Below are 23,776 nucleotides of genomic sequence, written 5' to 3' on the forward strand. Positions count from 1 at the left end.
AAAAGTAAAAAATTGGCTAAATACAGTGTAAAACAAAGGAAAAATACTGTGATTGGAGGGGAGTGCTCTTTTTGCCCCCTCCCCCCACTGGATCCGCCACTGGGTTTATTCGACATCGAATATTATTTACGACTCCGGCCCTCCCTAGATTTAGAATACCTTCATATTATAATAAATATACGTATACGACATATACATGTAGCGGATCAGTGTCTATAATATATTATAGTTTGTGTGTGTTCATGGAATCCCGAGCAAGTTTCATGAAGTTGCCGTGTATGGTTATTTTGCTGAAGGATGATTTTTGTTCACCCTACCTGTAATCTACTTTCTCCATACCGTAATTAATTAATTAATAGTGAAACATTTTTACTTGGTTTTCGTCCGACCGGCAAGGTGGTAAGAGTTTCGTAAAACTACGCCAAGAAATCGACCAAAAACGTGCCCCGGCCATGTAGTAGGTAAATGTTAGCCGTGGGACTCAAATGGGAGATAGATAGGTTAACACACATGAAATGCGGAAATTGTGAACCGTTTATATAGTTAACGTTTGAAGCGAACGCCGTTTACGCGTGGACGAACGCAGCGATTTGATCATAATATTACTCGATCGAGCGGAAGAACAGAGAGATGTTTCCTATAGTACTACTGCGCAAGCGTCCCTCCCACTCTAAAAAAAAAATGTATTCGGAATGTGGTGCTCGTTGTAAATCGTAATAGACATTATCGTGTGTATTTTCAATATACATAAACATATATCCTCAGGAATCGACATTGAATCAAAGAGCGGATATAAAGGCACAATGGAAAAAAATTTCTTTACCAAGTCCAGAAGACTAACGGTGACGGGAATAACGCGGAAGAGGTGAACTCAAATGGACAACGTGAACTTACTGTGCTTGCACGGGACACTATCTCGATACATTAAATATAAATCGAAACTAATTTAAAAATAATTTACCGTTGGTGGCATTTAATGATTATATATTATTATCATAACAATATATAAGCTTATGACCATCCTACATAAATCCGCGATGACAATCAAGATCTTTTGCACTCACTCGGTTCGACCCCTACCCGTCAGCTCCCATACGCCTACACGTACCTACATACCCATACGGATATATTAATAATAGCGTACCGTCTACGTACAACAATTTAAAATTATTATTAAGTCGCAAAATTGTTTTTGTTGTTGTTTCCCATCCCTTTTATTTATATACATTAACGTCTGTGGTTTTGGATAAACTTTATTTTTGTTTTCCACGTCGACCCTCTTCAAAGACTATATTCTCGTGACGGCCGAACACGTGTGTATGCGTATTGCGTATATATTGCTGGTGGAACAGCAGAGTTGGGTCCCCGAGACCGGTATGAAAGCCACACTACAGGCGTTTGAGGAGCTGCGGGTTGGAGACGTGGATTCCTCTGTCATGTCTGAGGTGTGTTTTTTACGCCGAACGACCCTGTTTTATTATGTTTATTTAATAACAACAGCGAAAAAAAAAATCATTATGAGACGTCTCGGGTTGTTCAAGTCACGCATAATATAATATCGGAAAACAACGGAGATGTAGCGGTGGTTTGGTTTGAGCTATGTATTTGATGTGTACTACACAGGTTAGGTGTTTAACTCGAAGCGAAAATATAATAATATTATGATTGTTTGATGAAGCTAAGCTGGAAGCGATTAAACGCATCACTGCGATATCATTAATACGATGTGTATGCTACAGTTCCGCTTTAAATACAATGATTGCCGACGTTCTTATACTTTCTCATATCTTATTCTTCTTCTTATCGAGGGTAAAGAACGCTTAGGACCATCCCTTCTTGGGGTCCGGAGGGGAAGTAATGCTAACGCGGTTCCCCCTCCGGTCCTCGATTTAACAAAAAAAGAAAAAAAAGGACCATCCCTTCTCATAACCAACCCTCCATCCATATCTGTCCTAAGATAGGTTCCTCCAATTATAGCTACCCCCAAATGTTCGACATCCTTTTTAAGACATCTTTCATCGCATTTTTGGTCTTCCCAAAGGTTTTTTCCACGCAGACTTCGGTTTAAACGCTTGGCGAATTGTGGTTTCTCCGAGAATGGCCAGAATGTTCCCCTGCAGATAACTTTCAATATTTCACTAATGATCTAAGCTCTATATATTGTTTTTTAATCTCCACTCTCCCGTTATAGTATTAACCTTGACCGGGCCATACAATCTCTGCACAACTTTTCTTTAAAATATATTGAACTTATTTCGGTAAATTTTTCTTAGCGACCCAGTCTTAGCCCATTATACGCATTATTATAACTGGCCATATCTGCAGGGACAGCTGTTTTTCATTCTTCATCTGACAATGCTCGTGACTCTGGCAACTTCGCGAGGCCATATAATAATATAGTAACATAATTTATTTACCGCTCGAATTCTTGCGCGGTTACCTCGTTTGTTATTTTATTTTCTTCAGTTTATCATTATAATAATATACACGCGCCGTAAATTCCCGATTATACGTGACACGGCATTTGTAGTTGGCCGGTTGGCGAATAAATCTCGAGCTTTATGCCGGACCGTTTATATTACAATACCTGCTATTATATTATAGCCGTCAGTGGTGAACGCGCAGTCATAATGTATAAAGTATCGTAACGAATACGTTTTCGAATCTTTTTCCCTCCATGTTTAAACACCGTATCCGCTACACCGCATAAGCCGATAAACGCAGTAGACTTTTGCACGCACAATACTAAATATATCTGCGCTGCGTTTCTGCACTAAAACGCGAGCGGAGCTTAAACGACGATTATGTTTTATTTATGCGACTTAAACACCGGGCGAAAATATAATAATAATAACATCATATTGCCGCGTCGTGCCCGACATCTCCACCATTTATACAGGACAAAAGGTATCAAAACCAAAATCGTAATAACGCACAATATGATATCACGAAACCCTCAACCAAATCGTTCGGTTTGGTTTTTTTATATACATATTATGTATGTGTACGTCTATATGTTTTGTATTAAACTATGAAAAATAATAAAATTTAATGACCGACACGAGAACAACAACAAGCGTATGGTGGGTATACAACTATATTATTATATACGGTGTAGGTACGTTATGTCAGAGTTACACGGACATAAAATTTAATGAGAACTCGTAAAAAAAATAGAAATCTACGGTTGTATCGATATGTTTTGGGGGTGGCCGGAGGGCGGTTGATACGGTTACAATGAAAAGGATAATAGCGCAGCGAAATATTAGTTTAAAAAAATAAAAGCGCTTATATACTGTGTAGGTAGTTTTTTTATGGCACGTTCTCAAGGAGAACCGTACTGAATACAAACTAACACCGAGAGAAATACAAAAAATACTTAAAAAGTTGTAATCCCGTTTTCGTAAGATTATAACGCATATATTATAGGATGTAACGTCCAAAATTAAATTCCGGGTTAACAAGTTGTTCAGTTTGGATTAAATGATTTAAATATAGTTAAATAAAGTAAAGTTTCAGCATTTTGGATTGAGTTTGTCCATTTTTCAAAATAATCTAGGTAATTTATTTTCAATCGTCGGAATAATATTTGAACTTAAAATGATTTAACTATTTTTGGTATTGTGTGAAACATAATTTACAAAACATTTTGAGATTAAAACAAAATATTAAATCTAAAGTTTAAATATTAAATACATTTATTAAAAAAACTGGAGATTTACAGTAGGTTTATGACCGAGAGTGTCCGTTATTTAGAGGTTTCGTTGTATATCTTAATGGGAGTTGATGACTTATCGTTAAATTATATATTTTATACTATTAAATCGGTATTTAGAACTAATATTTGTATAAAAATTAAAATATCGCAGTAAATTTACTGTCAATATATTAGGTATATCGGCGTACTTATCTACTCGAACGTTTGTGGTATTAATAGCTTAAATTAGTTTAATCATTTTAATACATTTTTCGTGTGTATAGAAAATTGTAACATAAGTTTGAGCGGAATATTTATGAAGTCTCTACAAATAATATTTATTGAATTACAATAAACTAACTTAAATTGTTATTAATTTACATTTTAATACACAATTTCATCAAAATGTCAACCTCAAACAAAAAAATAAAATGGGGAATTAAATTTTTGAATTTTTTTAAAACTGGTGTTGCATAAATATTCCTGTTCACACGCAGTTTTTGGTTATTTTTTTCCAATTATTACAAAAAGTAATAGGTTTTTGCGTTGCTAGTAGGTGAGAATTTGTGTGCACCAAAATGAGAAAAACAAAAAATATGTGTATATTTCAATCAACAATCTATAAAACGTATTCAAGGACTTTATTATAATAATTATATTAAATAAAATGTGATCTGAATTAAAAATGTTCAAGTAATATAGTTATGACTTATGGTTACCTACCTATTAAATATTGTATATCCATACATATAATATCATACTAAGCATGATCAAAGAACTTTGCGTAGTGTTATTGAATTTTTACGTAAAATAAAATTACATGATTGAAAACGTTTAGTAAAAGCTCTCAAGATACAAAATACCTACTCACATAATATAATACCCTTATAACCTTTCAACATCACGTTTAAAAATTATTATTAATCAGGAAAAATTGTATTATATATGTATATGATATTATGACTAACGCATCGATTCGTCTCTGCCGTACACCTTGTAAAGGGAAAAAAGTTACTTATAAATTAAATATGTTCTTTACAACGTATGGCGTACTACAGACAGTACCTGCACTGAATATACTATAATAATATTTGTATATAGGCTGGGGCCGTGAGGTAACAATACGACCTGTATCTACGCCGTTTTGTAGGGATATGTACGCGTATGCCAAATAACGTCGAGACGCACATCTAGGCTATTTACGTAATGAAAACGGTTTCGGTCGAAACAAAAACGAAAAGAAACGAAAAAAAAATAATAATACATAAAATATAACGGACACACAATACGAGAAAAATCGTTTGGCAACCGGCCCTGCAGCTGCTGCGACTGACCGGCCGCGACGACTCGTGCCAGGGGGTTACGGCCGGTTCGGCTGTTTCTACGCGTCTTCGTCTCTTATTTATTTATTTATTTTCTTTGGACCGACCTAGTTTCGTATTTTAAAGCCGTCGTCGCGTACAACTACAACAGACTAGCAGCTATCGTTTTGCGCGTGAAAAATACGTGCGGGCGCGCGTGAGCGGAAATCCGGTAGTCAACAAACAGTCTTTGCCCCCCCCCCCCCCCCCCCGGCGACTCCGTGATCCCCACGACGGCGATACACGTCCGCGCCAGTCGCTCGAGGCGGAATTAATGGAGGTTCGTCGTCGTCGGCGCGGCGGCGGTGGCGGCAGATGTCGAGACGTGCCGAAAAATTTGTCATTTCGAGCGCGCGACGTAATGGGCACGCTGTAATAACAATAACGATGTAATAAATTATATATTATATATAATATAATATTATGTACAGCACTCTATATTGTGCATAATATAATAATATACACCACGCCCTGCACCTCCGGGCCCAGGTTATCCGACACACTCTGCACCGTACCCGTTTTGGCGCACACAATGAGCAGATTTACATGCGACCTGAAGTCCCCCGGACTTTTGCAACGCGTGGAAACGGCGCAAGCCGCGAGTCTATAATAATAACAACAACAACACCGTGAAAGGCGACCCGCGTCGGACAAAAACGACCCTAACCATATATCCGGTACCGCGGCGGGGGTGAAGTTCAAAGTCGTGTGCAGTTGTATACCACTGCAGACTATAATATGAAAATTTATAGGTAGTCATAAGTAATTTATAGTCTGTGCAGTGGTTACACGCGTTTCACCTGTACTTTTATAGGTACCTATACTGCGCGCAAAGGACACGTATTATAGATAACTGTTTTATATGCGACAAACATCGATACATTTGAATAATAATAATATTAATATGTAAGCACCGCGTTTAGTATCATATTATATTATGTGCGGTGTGCATGCTGATCGTACACAGATCTGCACCGAAGCAGTGCCACCCCACGGCGTCGTTTGACCAAAGATATGTCTCCTATATACCACGACCGGTCTTATTGTCTTACCCGCCAACATGTGCATAGTATTATATTGTTACCATACGAATGATAATATTACAGGTGCGCCGTCCCCATACACATTTTAACGGAAACCCGATGGGGGGGGGGGGGGAGCACAAACCCTAAGGATCTAGACTCAGTACCTACGTATATCTGCATATTACAGTCTCAATTTAGGCACTTATTATAAAATTTATTGTTATTTTTTAGAACTAAGTCTACTATGTAAGATAACTTGTTTTTCAATGGCCTAATGGGTATTTTATTAATAATAATAAAAAAAATATCATTTTATAAACATGATATTATATTTTAAAAGAACAATATAGCAGGTAATAATACATAGGTACCCTATAGCTAAATGTCAAATACAATAGGTACTCAAATATTGATGGTGAATATCGAACTAAACTGCCGTTTTATTATTATATTGGGTAATATAATGATATTTGGGCGGAGGCGAAACGTTTCGAGTAAGCACATATTTTAATGTTGGTCAGTTCTTTAGAGCGTATTTAGTAGAGATGGAAAATTTACGTGACGATAAATTGTGGAAAAATGACTTGTAAATTGGTCAAAATGGCAAAATACAAAAAAGGTTGATTGTAGATGTTACTTATAATATGGATGATAATATGTGAGTAGAAATAAAACAAAAAACTGTTATCGAAATATTTGAAATTTAATAACAAATACACCTAGTATACCTTTTCTTTGGCTTGCGGTATCGCAACGGAGTTACCTCAATTGCATCGTTTATTGAACAATAATTAAAAGAAAATTATTTAAAATACAAATAATAAATACGTGTACATGTACCATACATACCCCACCCATAATTATCTAAACAGTACTTATTTGGTGCGTAATTTATATTATACAGAATGTAACAATATAAACGAGGAATACGCGTACTATATAGTTTATTGATAATACTTTTTTATTCACATAGTGTTTATTTATATTAGCATACAGTAAACATCTAGCATAATAATTATAGTAAATTAATGCTAAGCTTATGACAAGATTAATGTACGGATAATGACGATAACGCAAACGATTACTGATAACAGTTTGTGATAGACGACTTTGAGCAGTATACATTAAATTTAATTTGATATTTACACGGTGATTATGGCTATAGCTAGGTAGGTAGTCAGAGATAATGCTATATTATTATGAGATCGAACTCATCGTTTTACGAAAAACTTCCCGATTACGGGGCTAAACCCGATAATCGCAGCACTTCATTCGACGAGAAAATTTTTGCTAAATTTTTGCTGATAAATATTGTACTTATTCAGTATCCTCGCTCAAATAGTCTTTTTCATTTTTTTTGAAAAATACTTTACGCCATAATATCTTGAATAAAATAAATATCTACCTTTTACAATAATAATTGATGCCCACGCCACACACGCTGAATGATATTAAAAATGTATTAACATCTAACTTTATATTAGTTTTTTTTTTAACATCCATAAATATTATTAAACACAATATCAAATCTGTCAAAACGTCATTGTAGTGATGATTGCTTCAACTATTGTATTTTTAATTGTGTATCTACCTATTTTTGTTCATTTATAATAATAATATAAAATCTAATGCTTAAAATGTAAATCAGTTAAATCGTTTGTAGGTATGCATAGCATAGAATATAGATGATTAATTCAAGATATAGTCTAAAGCCTGTATTATTATGATCTTGTAAAACTAATCGGGATTGTGTTGAGTTCTAAAAAACTATATTATAATGTCAAAGTGTTTTTAACTAACTCATAGTAATTTATAACGACCAGTAGACAATATGTTAACACTATAATGTTCAAGAATATTATAATGTATTGAATTATTAGTCAATGTCGAAAACAGTATACTATAAAATAAAATCTGTTCACATAGCGATATATATATTCGCAACAGGGTAGTTCGTTATTATTATAATTTTTTTTTTTTGTAGTAATACAGCAGAATCGACAAACGTTTTGAATCCGAAAATATTTATTATGGTAATAATGGAGCTCGCCGAGTAAATATGAAATACCATTATAATAATATAATATATATATAGAGGTAGTTTGGAATTCATTCCGGTTCAGGTGTTTCACCCGAGCCATTTAAGTGGTTCAGCTCTATTAATTAGTTTTCAAAACGCAATACGGAACGGCAGAGGGATATTATATACACAGTAATAGTATATTATAACTTACTTAAGAGCCTGTGCGCGCGTACACACACACACACTCTTACGTACACACGTACTCGTATCTACAAGGTGATCCATTCAAGTGTCTACATTTGCCATTTCAAAAAGTTTTAACTCTTTCGAAAATATTTTTTTATTACATGTTTATACCTATGTTAAAATCATTTGAAAAAAAATGTAATATTTATTATCGTTATAGTTTTTTATTTTAAAGTATTTTCCTTTTTTTTCAACTATAACGCAAATTTTGTAATTTAATATTGAGAAACAGAATATTTTTCATAGTACCTATTTCAATACATACATAAAAATCAAATTTCGAGTTTAAAATTTCTTATACACTTAATCACTTATAAGCATTTAAAGTTAAGGGAAGCGGAGTGGGTACCACAACAAGGTAGGAAGTCAAATAATTATCCCTTTAAATTATTTAACTATTTAGATTAAATGTTCTATATTCTTTCTTATTGTATTAGTTATGATTCTGACTTGGACATTTACTATAGGTACTCGTTAAAAATGTGATGCTTATCTATATATCGAAGTACTTTATAAAATATTTTACTTCGAAGTATGAAATAAAAAAATGTATGTTGTCATTCAATTAAGTACCTACACAACTTAAAGAATTATAAAAAATGTGTTATGTAACAGATTCAAATTATGTCAAAAAATATTTTTGAAAGAGTTAAACTTCTGTTTAGATGCATAAATATAGGTCCTTGTACCTATACACGAGCGGTCAACGGAATGGGTTGAATAATTAATAATAGAAATCGTTATGAACACAATATTATTATTGTGACTATACGTTACGTGCGGGTGACAAAAAATAAATAAATAATAGGTTTACCTAAATAATTAAATTATGAATGTCTTCGTCGTCGTGTCGTCGTGGTCGTTTAATTATTTGTCACTTATTAAACCGTGCTTAAACATGTCAAATTATTCATACATCCTATACATCTTATACATCCTGTGTGATTTCGCATTTTTTTCTTAAGCGATGAATACCTATTAAATAGCAAATCGCAAGATGTCCTGTCAAAAACTATGAAATATAAAATAAAGTATTGATCTAAAAATGTCAAATACTTATATTATATACTATAACCAATAACCATTATTTTCAAGTGCAAATAGAATATTTCGTATTATGTACAATGGGATGTTCTAGATAACTGCATAAAATGGAGAAGGTATAACGTTTGACATTTGAGAATATTATGCTAATTTGCATGCTGAAAAACTAATATTCAGTTTTCACGCCTGTATGCTAGCTGAATAACCCGTCAACGTAGGCAATAAAACAAAAAAAAAAGGATTAATTATTAAAATGTCCCGCCTAAGAATCGGTAGATACCTACATTAAAAAACATGTGTTCCATCTCTCCTAATAGCCAAATAGAGCAATGATATGACATCCATGGAACTCGTGGAAGGATTGTGGGGGAGGGGTGTTTGCAGCAACAATCTGTAAAAAAAAAATCGTGGAATTATACATATACCCTCGCCGAAAAACATGAACATTGAAATACAATGTGTGTTATCCCCTCCCCTCCTCACACCTGGCCAAATATGGGAAACGCAGTGATGATGTGATATCTGGAGAAGGAAGAGGGAGTGTTTGCAACAACTCGCGATCTGTGTTAAAAAATTCGTCGAATTATTCAAATGCCTCTCCGGAAAAATGAACATTGTAATACAACGTGCCCTTCCCTCCCCTGTCCTTACAGAAATGAAAAAAAAAAAGTTGACGATGTGACAATTGAGGGAAGGTGGTGACAACTGAATGGAAAAAATCGTGAAGTTATTCGAAAGTTTCGCTAGAAAGGTTGGAAAACTAAAATAATATACAATGTGCACCCTCCTACACCTTCTCTTGGCCAAACACGGGAAAATGGGCACCGCGAGAACACTAGGGCACAGCTCTCGTAAACATATTATATTTGTATATGTACATTATACCTATATCAAATCAAAAAATAATAATATGGTGGTCACCGCGAGCTTTGGTGTGCGCCGCTATAAATTTGGCGACGCCCTCGGAACATACACCGACCGCCACAAATTAGCTAATGGCCGTACTTCTATAATTTGATGTTTTTCAATTACCTTATATACTACGACTACTACTACAGCAGAACGTAGAAGTAGCCCGCAGTACGGGATCGGCGGTTAAGGTTTGGGGTAGTATACACGCAGTTTCGACGGTTTCGTGTGGTTGTAGTCGTACGCGGGACGTGACCAAAATAATTTTATTACTCGTTTGTTTTAAGAAAAACCAAAATGAGATTTTATAGTCTGCCCGTATTCCTTGTACACGGCAAGCTATATAGGACACACACACCCACCCACCCACCCACCCACACACACACGCACACACACAAACAGATTAACAGATTATATTAAGTAAGGCTTCCACGAGATACGGTCTGCAGTCGGTTGTATACTACAACTGTATAAATCATTTGATATCTACCTACGTTTTACGACGGGTCGGTTGATTAATTATTTGTTTCTTTTTCAATTAATCTCGGAGCACTGAATTTGAATAACACGGCGAATCATATATGTACACAGCAAATAACACAGCGAATGTTTTCCGTATTGATGTTTACAGTATTATATTGAAAAGCATCAGACCCAGACTGTATATTAGATATTATTATACTGCAGCGCATATTATAAAGGTACTATGACGTATTGTAGGTAACGCGTAGATATCAATATAATTACATTCGTTGGGCATATTTTGTTATTAACTCTAACATTTAATAGTCTGATTAATTTCCATATACATTTACATTAACATCCGTCGGAAAATGTGATTGCATTACTCGTCGGGGATTTTATTTCAACATTTTAGCAATATTCCAGTAAGAACCGATGATTTTTATTTCGTTTAAACTAAAACGTGTATGATTAATGTCACGCAAATATTTGCCAGACCAACATATTTTCATTTGGATTTCGTCGTATCGTCTTCATCGTATACCATTTAAAGTTTGTAGGTTTCTTCTTCTTGCATGACCGTATTGTTAAACTTCGGACGTTCGTTGTGATACGAGTATCGAAGTATGCACTAATAAGATTCCGATACCTCCTACGAGGGGAGTAAAAGCAATTATACTAATACTGTTGTAGTAACATTGTGTTTTAGAAAGTTATATAGACATACTTAACTACACATTGTTTTTCGAATAACGGTTTGTGTTTAACAATTACATTTTAGCGACGATCGCATACATACGTTAAGTAACAACCTTAACATTGCGTTAACATATTATTAATTTCAAAACGAATTTAAACATTTAATTATATTTTACACACAATAATTAATATATTAATATTGCTTTATCAAAACCCAAAACACTTTGCATCGCCTTATGCTCCAGAGTCCAGCTACAACGTTGTAATATATTTGATGTCAATATGTTCATTTTCCAAATATTATGGTAGGTACATCACTTTCGTTAGTATTAAAAATAATAAAGCAACCAATTACAACCTATGATTATACCTAATGCGTTCTATGAACCAGCTGCACAATGAGATTTGATTAAAAATACATTTCTATATATTTTTGGTAATGACTCCAACTGAAGAGAGGCCATTATAACTGGATTCCGTTTGTTAACCAGTAGAATTTTGTATCACTCTACGTTTTGTCAAAGTTCTTGACTAAAAGCAAGAACGCGTAGGAACGTCAACCCTGCAATGGGCAAAATGTCATTTTTCGTTTTTGCGTGCCTTTCCACGATTCCACATTTCGTAACTCACCTTTCAACATTCCGCTTCTTATTATATATATTTTTCTCGTCCTTGTTATTTATCTTTTTAATTTTCCTACAGTTCTAGCACTTTTGGTCCCTTCGTACCATTTGCATGTGAAGTTTGTTTTTCATTTAAAATGTTAAACAAATCTCATATTGTCTAACTTCGTATAATGTTCGCCTGCATTCACCACTGTGACGCATTTCTGCGCAGAAGTGATTTAAAATATAACCGTTTCGTACTGCGATCGGAGATTGGAATAGTGTCACGTCGTTCCATTTGAACATTCCCGAAAAATCCATTTACAATTTTAATGGTGCGAAATGACAGTTTGAAGCGTATTTGCGTATTGATAACAATTTTCCGTGCTCGAGTACAACAGTTGTAATACATCGATACATATCACCACCACCACCACCGCCACCACCATTCCACCAGCCGTTTGGAGAGCATCAATGTAATTTTTCATAATATCATTTCTGTATCGAGCAAATGTATTTAGTGCGTAATCATATTGAATAATATTTTTGGAATTTGTCATGGTTATTAAATACATTTTATTTGTTTAATTGGCAAACCAAATTAATGGGTGGCAAAACGATTCCTAAAAGTTCAATGAGTTATTCAATCGAATAACAGTGTCATAAGAGTTAAATTATTTTTCATACTTGCTTATATGATTTGTGAGTTTTGTGAACTGTTCGGTTCAGAAAGTGATTTTGATTTTAAATAATGACCATTATTATTTATCGTGTTTAATACGTATTAAATTATACGATTTCACATCGTGTTAAGGCAATAAGATATTCGATTGAATGCTTGAATAGGACTGTGCTATTATTTATTATTCTTTAAAATAGTCGAATAATCGATTAAAATTTTCGATTAAGGCGCCCGGTGACGATACCATTTTGTCCTCAAAAATACAGTCTGCGAGAATAACGATACGGCCTTGTAAAATCAACTAAATTTCATATTTTGTTTTTAATAGCTAGAGGGAAATATTTTGCAGCCCGAATCGATCTCTGTTTTTTAATATTTTATTCTCAAACTTTATAATATCTCTAAAAAAATACAAGATAAAAAGCATTTTTTTACAATTTTTTTAATACAATTATTTGAAATAAAAATACAAAATCAGAGATGGATGCGGACTGTAGGAAGTCTTCTTCTTTCAGATAAAAAAATAGTCATCAAAATCAGACAATTCTTCAAAGCTTGAGAGTTATTCCCGTAAAGTAATTTTTTCAATATAACACTCCCTATAAACCCCCCCCCCCCCCTCTAAATAGGTATCGGGTAGTAGATAAGTGGAATAGTCTTAAAATTGAAGTGGCACTACTAAAATATACTAAATTATAAAATTTTATAGAATTGTGGAAAATTTGAAAAACTGGCACCGGGACCCTTAATCAAAATAATCGCACAGCCCTACGATTGAACGCCTGCATGTAAATATGTATAGATCTGAAACGTTATAATTTTATTAAATACAATTGTATTTTTATCGTGATGTACAGCTGGTATATAGATGGCTAAGTACAATAATACATAATAAACCGCGGTGGCGACTCAAAATAATTACGAGAAAAATATTTATATTTATATTTTGAATAAACATAGAATAACAATACTTTTTAAAACCGTTCGTATGCGCAGATGCTATTGTGATACTCTTAATATTATTAGTTATTTTGAGTATAGTATACAGTCTTCGCGAGGTTAAGGGACAAAGCTTATCCATAGGCTGTGGCCTATGTTTCTTTTGACACCAAACACTGAAACACAATTGAAATATATTGTTCGAATGTGCTGGGATTTACAGTAGGTATGTAATCTCCGCTCTCCAACAAAACATGACTCAATGAAAGTTCCTTTTTGTTTTCCGTAAAAAAGTTTACGCACATAAATATTATTATTTCACATTTCCCATTAATAAATCTAAAAAAGTCCAACAAATACATGCATGTACTACTATACATACTTTCGAGTTTCTACGTATGTCCCACGGCGGTATGCAATACTTTTCTTTCGAAATGTTTGTTCATCGTATATAAAATGTATATGGTTTCGACCACTCGAAAAAGTGCCAACATCTAATAACACAAAGGTGCGGACACCAAGAACCGTAGGTAGGTATATGCAAAACGTTTGAAAAGGATTGTTTTTTTATTTTAAGACTTTAATATGACAGTTGTTATCTTATAATTTTATTTTTGCTGTGACCCGCTCTATAACGCTTACAATTTAAAAACTTTCAAATACAGAGCCATGCCAAAGGGGTGGCAAATCGGTTAAGTGCCTTAGGGCGGCAAATGTTTAAATGGTTATATGTTTAATAGGGGTGCCAAATATTATTGCCCTGGGGTACCAATGAAAGTTATCACGGCACTGGTAAAATAGGTACTTAAGTTTATTTCAACATATTATAAAAACGAACGATTACAAAAACATTTTTTTCGTTTTGTTTCCAGGCACAGTTGTTGTGACCCCGCTCCGACCGTGCTCTCGGGCGCCGGCATATGTCTGATAGTATTGGGCTATACGATGTTCGGCGCTTTCACATTCATGACGTTGGAAAACGGCGGCCGGGACAGCGTGCAATCGATCCGGGGTGGTCAGCAGCAGCACCCACAGCCCCAGCCACAGACCCAGCAACAGCAGCAACAGCAACAGCAGCACAACCAACCGCAGCAGCATCAGCAACAGCAACAGCAGCACCAGCAACAGCAACAGTCGCAGTCGCAGTACCAGCTGGCCCGGAACGACAAGCTCAGGGCGCAGACGGTCGAGAAGCTGTGGAAGATCACCGAAGACCTGAACATCCTATACCGGGACAACTGGACCAGGCTGGCCGAAGAGGAAATCCTCAAGTTCCAGGACTCGTTGATCAGGAAATACGGGGGTCCCAACCAGACCGACCGGAGACACCGGTGGAACTTCGCGTCGTCGTTCCTGTACTCGTTGACGTTGATCACCACTATCGGTAAGTCCAATATCGTGTGACATAAAAACCATGACAAAAATATTTATGTAATCTAAGTACACCGCCTCTGCTAACCACCACAGTGTATCCACAAAAAAAATGTACTCTCCTCGAACAGAAAAAATTCTACTTCACTTACATACGAAAAATTAAAGTCTAACGAATAAATATTGACCTAAAAAGTCTTTCAAAAGTCTTCATCTAATTACGAACTGAAAAGTTCGGCAACGGTTAATCGCAGGTTAGCGACCCTTGTATTAATGGTTGACTGATTAATAAATTTGACAATTTTAAAAATCTATTTTAATTTATTCCACCCTTATATCTTCATTTTTAAAATAAATAAACATTTTTCAATCGGATGAAGACTTTCGGATACACCCTGAATAGTGGACCATGATTAAATATCGTGTAGTGCACCATTAAACTAATCAATTTTTTTTAATACAACTTGGCATGATTATTATTTAATCAAATTAGATAACATATAAATACGTAGAAACATATTTGTACGTTTCATGTATATATGTATAATACAATAAAGGTCTGAAGTATAAACATATTATTATAAAAGGTTGGTCGGGTAGTACACCGTGAACAAAATATTATAGTTATTGAAAAATAAATATACATATATCTGAAAATTGAGTTGCACACAGTCACAATGATGTAGTAATTATGATGTTATTCAAATATAATTGTATTCATGTATCGATCGACCGAATATTAATTATATCACTATATTCGCTAGTACTGACATAGAACAAAATAATTGAAAAATATCATGTTATTTCACGAAGGAAAATGGAATTGGTTTTTTTCAGATGAATGCCATAATATACCTCTTACGTTAGTCGTTTTAATACGGTTTTCGTAATTTTTTTTACACTTCGAAACCTACAAGCGCCAAACGATAAGGTATTATTTGTTTTGACGTCAAATCTTGAAATTTTTCGTCGTGCATTTCAAAGCATATCTTAGTGTATATAAGGCAGACGAAAACCAATTAAAATTAAATATTCCGTGCGTTAAATTTGCTATTAAAACTTAATCTTTCGGTAACGAGTTATGTCAGCAACAACGTGTTTTTCGTCATAATTATGCCGAACAAGTTGCCGAGGTAAAGTAACATTTTAACGTTTATTCAAAACAATGTCAAGTGACTCGTTTGTAAAAGAGTGGGTACCTACATAAAACGTGGTTTACATATTATGTACATTTATAATAATTATATAGAAGTGATATTGTACGTAAATGTGTAAATTATTTTATGCTTTACGTTTTTTACCATATTTTGCGACTGTTTTGAAATATTATTATGAAGGTATACGCGCGCGTTTTACTTTCACCGACACGTGTCAAATCTTTGTAAGCTTTTTCGGTGTCAGCTCGCCGTTGATAAATTATTAATTAAACTGAAAGATGTCCCCTTTCACTGTAGTGTGCTACGAATTAAAATATTTTAATGGAGAAGGAACAATATTAGACAAACTAAATCGCATGTGTTTATTGATCATTTCGAGTATACCTCTGTGTACGTAAATAAGGGGCGGGTTTTACCTCACAAGTGATAAAAGGGGGATAAACTCAGATTCAAAAACTGGGCTAATTAAAATTTTATATCCAACGTCCACAATAATTGTTATCCATAAAATATGTTTTTTCAATTTGAATTTTAAGAAATAATAAAAAAAAAAAATGTTTTAGGTATCACTCATAAATATTAAATTATACATATTTAGCTAAGTACATATTATGTATTTGTAAAAATTATATTACTCAAGACTTATTTTTTACATAGAAAAATAATGACCTAATATACCCTTATATGTAAGCACTTGTTATTGTGGTAGAAATAAATCAATTATTTAATAGTTTCAATCATCTATAGTATAGATAGTATTTTATTTAAATATAGAAATTATGTCTTAGCCATAGATGTTATAAACTATATTATGTAAAATTATGGTGCCGGATAGTCATTAAAAAATTTAATTAAATTTGATGGTATGAATTAAAAACTGGCACCATAATTTTACATAATATAGTTTATACCATCTATGGCTAAGACATAATTTCTATATTTATATAAAATACTATATAGTTTGTACCAAGAGGGTGGGTGAGGGCCTATCACCTCCATCACCACTAATGTAAATCATAATATTACGAGCATCTTCGTTATAAAATGTCGAAAACAATTGCTCATATAAACAGTCTTGGTAATATTAGACGAGTAGGACAATATAAAATACACATACACGTATTATAAAATATAATATATGTATATTAAAGATTTAATTACGTGATGGAATTGCATACCATCTTGCATGCACGGTTATTGGCAATTATGAAATGGAATAAGCGTGTGTTTGTCAGACAAACTGTCGTCCCTTACAATACATAATTTTAATTATCAATTATACCGTTTGGATTGGTCACAACTCGCAAGGTTTTCAAACAACTGCATTGTATCGCGATCTGAATGGAAATACCACGACGAAGTAAAAATAATTTATCAAACAAAGTACAATTTTAATCAAAGGAATACCACAGATATTTTAATATTATATACTTATCAGCGCCAATTAATGTCTTGATATTGATTAGATTTATTAACAAATGGTCATCATATCATAACTGCTACTAAGTAGACCACATTGGCGTGCAAAATACAGAAATATATATTAAAAATGGCTATTCGTATTGACACGGTTTTACGGTTGTGCTTAAAATGCTTCATTTCCAATCATAATCTCGAGGTATGCATAATATTTATCGTTGCCTGTATCTAGATCAGCATTTCTCAAACCTCTTTAGCATCGCGAATACCAAAAATATAGGTTAAAATAAAATCAGTTACCTCATGACCCCTTTATCCCGCTTTGTTTGTAGAAGTAATTTATTATTATCTAGAATTTATAATTATTATACTATATTATAATATATTATACCGTTATCTTTCGACAGAACAAATTTGTTCTGTCATATTCAATAAAAATATTATAACTTTATAGGTTTGTAATAAATTGTTACTGTCTTTAGTATAATTAAATTAAAATGGCTTCAAAGTATAACGTAACCTACCAATATTTCTTTGCCTAAGTTAGAGGAATTATTACTGACTTAAACTATTGTATCAATAAGGTTTCAGTTAATACTTTTAAAGAAACTGAGACTTCAATTTTATACTATAATATTGTGTACGAATTGTCTATACTATCAATAGATAATATATTAAATCGTATGAATTTTATTTATTACTCTTTAATGTTTAAATAGACTGATATACAGGGTAAAGAGAAAAATGATCCACTAATTAGTCAGAAAAATATTAAGTTTCAAGTATTATTATGGTTTTACTTACATAATTAACTAAGTTACTAAATCGTTTTTATTATAAAGGACCCATCAGAAAAGGTTTAAGTTTTTGCCCTGTCTTATCGCTATAGCTATAATATCATAATAACTAAAGGAAACCTCCGAAAACTCTACATCACAATTCATTCGTTTCCAATTTATGATATTTAGATGTAGGATTATAATATTATATTGTGTAATACACTATTTTGAAACTTTCAAAACACTCTTCTCCAGACAATGTGATAACTATAATTTCTAGTGCAGTGCAACCCTGATATTATGATACTATCACCTATATGGCTATACATTATTCGGTTTAGAAATCGAAGTTAGATATAGATCACTAAATCAAAACAACCTCGGAACATTATGCACTTTAAAATGATTTCAGCTCAAGAAATAAACAATCGTCAAACATAATATTTATGCAGTCCCTGCAAACGCTGTAATAATTATTTTCTCTCGAATATAATAATATATATTATTATTACCCGCCCAAAATTATTCAGATCGTTTAACCAGTAATTTCGATTCGTATATATGAACTCAGCGTACTGTCGAACTCAGCGATGTATGTTTAAATAATATTGTGATGCTGAAAAAAACACATTTTTTTCTCGTTTATTTGTTCGGCGGTGGCGGAGAAAAGAAAAACGTTACTCGACCTTATGGAAATGTACGCACGTATATATATCATTCGGATATCTCCACAGTGAGACGATGCTTTTCTATGTTTTCTACATTTTTCTCTCTCTCTCAAACTCGTGTGTATTCAAAGTGCAGTATACATTATATAAGTAGGTATCCATAATATGTGTATATCGACGGACAAATTACTATGGCGATAACCAAGCTCATAATAATAATATAATATAGAGGGCAGGTATTTTTTTTTTTTTGTTCGCAGTTCGAGTGGCGATAATATTTAATATACAGTTCAATATATTAAAGTCAAAATTAAATTAGATAAAAATTAAAATTCTAGCCACGTTGGCGTGAAACGTGAGACGTCGCATTCGTCGCGAAACGAATAATTTGCTAATAACTTTAAAACGATAATAATAATATAATATGCCTACCCTATGATACGGGTCGCCCCGCGCTAACACCGTCCACAAAACCTGCGCCGTAGCTGATGGGCAAACACCGTCTGTTGTATTTCGCAATATAATCGACTTTCGGGTGAGTAACCCACCACTGTTGTACACGACTGCAGCAGTCCTTGAATATCGCCTCATGTTTACCATAATAATATTATGTTATCACTGTAGCGCTGATAATTTATTATATTGTGTACACCCCGAACGAATCTCTCGAAACGCACCAAGTCGTAGAATTTCAACGGTTCTCGTCGTCGTATTATGTCTGTGCGTTTTTCATTCGCACGAGCATCGATTTGGAAATAATAAATTACCCGGCCAGCTACCGTGCTGCAGTGTAAGCTGAAGGTACCAACGTATATATATAGTGTATACATTTGCGTACGACTGATCTACGTCGTTGGTATGCTAATCGTATAATATACGTAGACCGTGTTATCAAAAACTATCAGTTTAGTAAACTGGTTCTCCTGCAAAATATTAAAAGTGGTAGGTAGGTAGTTGTACTGTGTTATGTTTTTGGACAGCCGCAGTCCTCGAATATCACCTCGTGTTTACCATAATAATATTAATATGTTACCATTGGCTCCCTGATAATATATTATATTGTGTACACCCCAAACGAATCTCTTGAAACTGCACCAAGCCGAAGAATTTCCATGAAACTCGTCGTCGCATTGCTGTGCGTTTTTCATTCGCACGAGCATCGATTTGGAAATAATAAATTACCCGACGAGCGACTGCGTGCTGCAGTGTTGTAGGTACCAACGTATATATTGTGTAGTGTATACGTTTGCGTACGACTGATCTACGTCGTTGGTATGCTAATCGTATAATATACGTATACGTAGGTATATAGTTACTATATTATATTATACGACGCTTTCGTACAATATACAGGGCCCGGTGCCAGTTTTTCAAATTTTCCGAAATTCAATAAAATTTTATATTTTAGTTGCCACCTCAATTATAATACTTTTCCACCAATCCACTACCCGATATCTATTTAGGGAGGTTTCATAAGGTGTATTATATCAAAAAAAAATACTTCACGGGAATAACTTTCAGGCTTTGTAGAATTGTCGGATTTTAATGACTATTTTTTCATCTGAAAGAAGTAAACTTTCTACTGTCCGCATCGAGCTCTGATTTTGTCTTTTATTTCAAATAATTGTTTTTAAAAAATTGTAAAATATGCTTTTTATCTTGTGTTTTTTTAGACATATTATGAAGTTTGAGAATAAATTATTGAAAAACAGAGATCGATGCGGGCTGTAGAATATTTCCCTCTAACAATTAAAAAAAAAATTAGGAAATTGGTTAATTCTATAAGGTGGTATCGTTATAATCGTTAAATATTGTATATTATTATTACGATCGTCGAAAATACATAACATAATATTCTGTATCCATTACGCCGTCACCGGAACGTGACCATCGGAATTCGCTTCAATATATTCATTTTTTTTGGTTTTCCTTAATAGTATAATTTAATATATATGGCGATAATACAATATGCTCGACTGTATAAAATATTGTGAATACCACGCCGCCACCTTTGTCCACGCGTGCATTCCGTACCCGACGCTGTAGCGGTGACTTTTAATTAACTACGAAATTCAAACGCGTAAAATAATAATAATTATAATAATATATTATATGGATCGTGTTTGGCCGATATAATATACGCGCGTACTTCTTGGCACAACGGCACACGACGGTGGAAATGTATTTATTCTAATAAAATGGTACGTTTTGCGTATTATACGTATAATAACGCGTCCTAACTTGTTTCAAATGCAATATTTAATATAATTCAGTATCGCCGTGTAAATGTATAGGTACTATTATATAGGTATATCTATAATAATAGTTGTAGCAGAACACTGCACACGCACGCGTATAATGCTTATATAAGTACCTATACAGTATACACTTACACTCGTTTTAAAAAGACAAACTGTTTGTCTTTTTAAAACGAGTGTAGGCGTACAACACTGCTAACCTGGAGACTTCACATGTATATTATGTATAGGTAGGTAGAGAGTTTATCGTTGTAATATTATATTCAGTGAAAACGGTTCTGAAAGTTAAACTCGCGCATAAGTTGCCGAATGGATTTCTCTCTCTCTCTCTCGCTCTCTCTCTCTTTAAATAAATATATATTTTTGTCGGAAAAAATAAATAAATATTATACTATAATATAATATAGGATAAGCAACCCCCTGACGGTGCGACCCTTAATAATTCATCTTAATTTGTTGCGACTTTTTCCGTGTAAGGTTGTTGTTTTTATATTTCCGAAAAATACGCGCTAGTATAATTTATATACGCCTTTTGGGCGTCTACACTGCACTATAGGTGTCTATATTATATGCTTGGAAACTATAATAAAGCAACACGCTTCGCGCTAGCCCCTCATAAATAATCTATAGCCATTTGACATAATATTATGTTCTGTATACTATTATATTACCAGTTTTATTTTTCATAGACTATTATTCTATCACGGTTCCACCGTTTGGATTAAAACGGTTATATTCAAAACTGAACAAAAATAAAACATCGTTTTCTCCCATACACGCATTCAATTTTGATATTTTCGTAGAGTTCATTGCGTTTTTTTTATTATTATTATTATTATTATTAGAACTAAAAAATATATTATTGAATATAATATTACGAATCTAGACGAATCATGATCTGGAAATAAAAAAGGTTATAAACAACAATATAAATGTTATATGATAGAATCGTACAAAAACTAAAAAAATTGTTTCATTGTCGACCTGCAATATAATATAATATCGATCACCACAATTCATAACAATAACATATAACGATAATTTATGTGGTTGGATCAAAGTTTACGTCTAATAATAATAAAATCGCTATTGTCGTATAGCATGTTATTTATATGTCCATAGGCCACGCCTTGTTCTCACATGATTGGCATTTATCGTATCCCCTCTTTGTAATTCGCCGGTACTAACCTTTTTTTTTTCAATTTAATGGTCAGATTGGATTTGTAGATGAGTGATATATATATATATATTATACATATACTAACTGAGCTGTACAATTTAATACACGCTATTGTTTTTTACCCTCTTTATTTATATAGTACCTACATATATTATGTATGTTTATTTTATAGAACCGTCATAATATTTTAATATAGCTGCCCCCGTTTATAATAATTTATATGTGTGTAATACAAAAAAAGTATTATAATATCATAATTTTAATTTAACAAAGTACATATATTATTGTTAAACTAGGTATGACATCGAAAACCATATTTAAAACTAATAATTTTTAATGTTTACTGATAGTTATTTTTATACCGTAAAACCATGCGTAGATATAATTATTTTCACGAATATAACAGACATGTTTTTTTAAAGACAACGAGTTTCTGACCTATAAGACTTAAAAAATCATTAATATATACATTATACAATGGGATTTTATTTTCTATTTTCTAAATAAAGAAGCAATAATAAATAATGTATACAATAACTATAGGTACATATATTAAAATATAATATTTATCATAACACGTAAATAAGTACAGTTGAATAAATAAATAAATACCTACATAATATATTTTGGTTAGGGGTACCTATAATAGACATTAGACAATGTCCCACGTGATTTTCGACTGTCGTAGAAGTAATGTAAAATAGTAAATTATCGTGGGAATTGTGTATATTATACATATTATAAATTGTATAATCATTTCGACTTTACTAAATAATTGTTTCCTGAATTATTTATAATGCTATAAATAAATAAAGTTTAACGTCAAATCTTGAATGTTGACATTTGGTCACATGAATCTCATACCTATATAATAATAGATGTTTTTTTTTTCTATAAAATTATTAGGGCTTCAACAACAAAGGTTTTTAGCTTACATTAAATTAATATAAACATAAATGTACATTAGATAGATTACAATTTATGGCTTATGTTTATATTATGGAAAAATGAATTGATTGCGTCCATATTGTCCTCGTTGAGTGCTTGGTGGAGTGTGATGGGGTTTTTGAGGGTCTTGCGGGCTTCCGTGTATTTGGCGCAATTTATGATTATATATTCTCACATGTTCTCATTATATGAGTATAAATTTAACTGGTTTGGGTAGGTTTATGCATATGTAGTTTATTGCTACTAGGAAGAGAGTGACACTAAGTACAGACCCTTCGGGGAGTCCGTTTTCAATGGTGTGTGG

At 33.2% G+C, this 23,776-nt stretch overlaps 1 protein-coding gene across 2 annotated transcripts in view; it reads left to right on the forward strand.

Annotated features, from left to right (window-relative positions):
* Window positions 1-23,776, forward strand: part of LOC132951180 (uncharacterized) — a 143,095-nt gene that overhangs the window by 108,865 nt on the left and 10,454 nt on the right. For both annotated transcript variants that reach the window (XM_061022940.1, XM_061022939.1), the window contains exon 4: window positions 14,565-15,076. In XM_061022940.1, coding sequence (XP_060878923.1) covers window positions 14,565-15,076 — 512 coding nt within the window. The remainder of the gene's footprint in view (window positions 1-14,564; window positions 15,077-23,776) is intronic.

This window comes from Metopolophium dirhodum, chromosome 8 (genome assembly GCF_019925205.1).
Source record: "Metopolophium dirhodum isolate CAU chromosome 8, ASM1992520v1, whole genome shotgun sequence".
NCBI lineage: Eukaryota > Metazoa > Arthropoda > Insecta > Hemiptera > Aphididae > Metopolophium > Metopolophium dirhodum.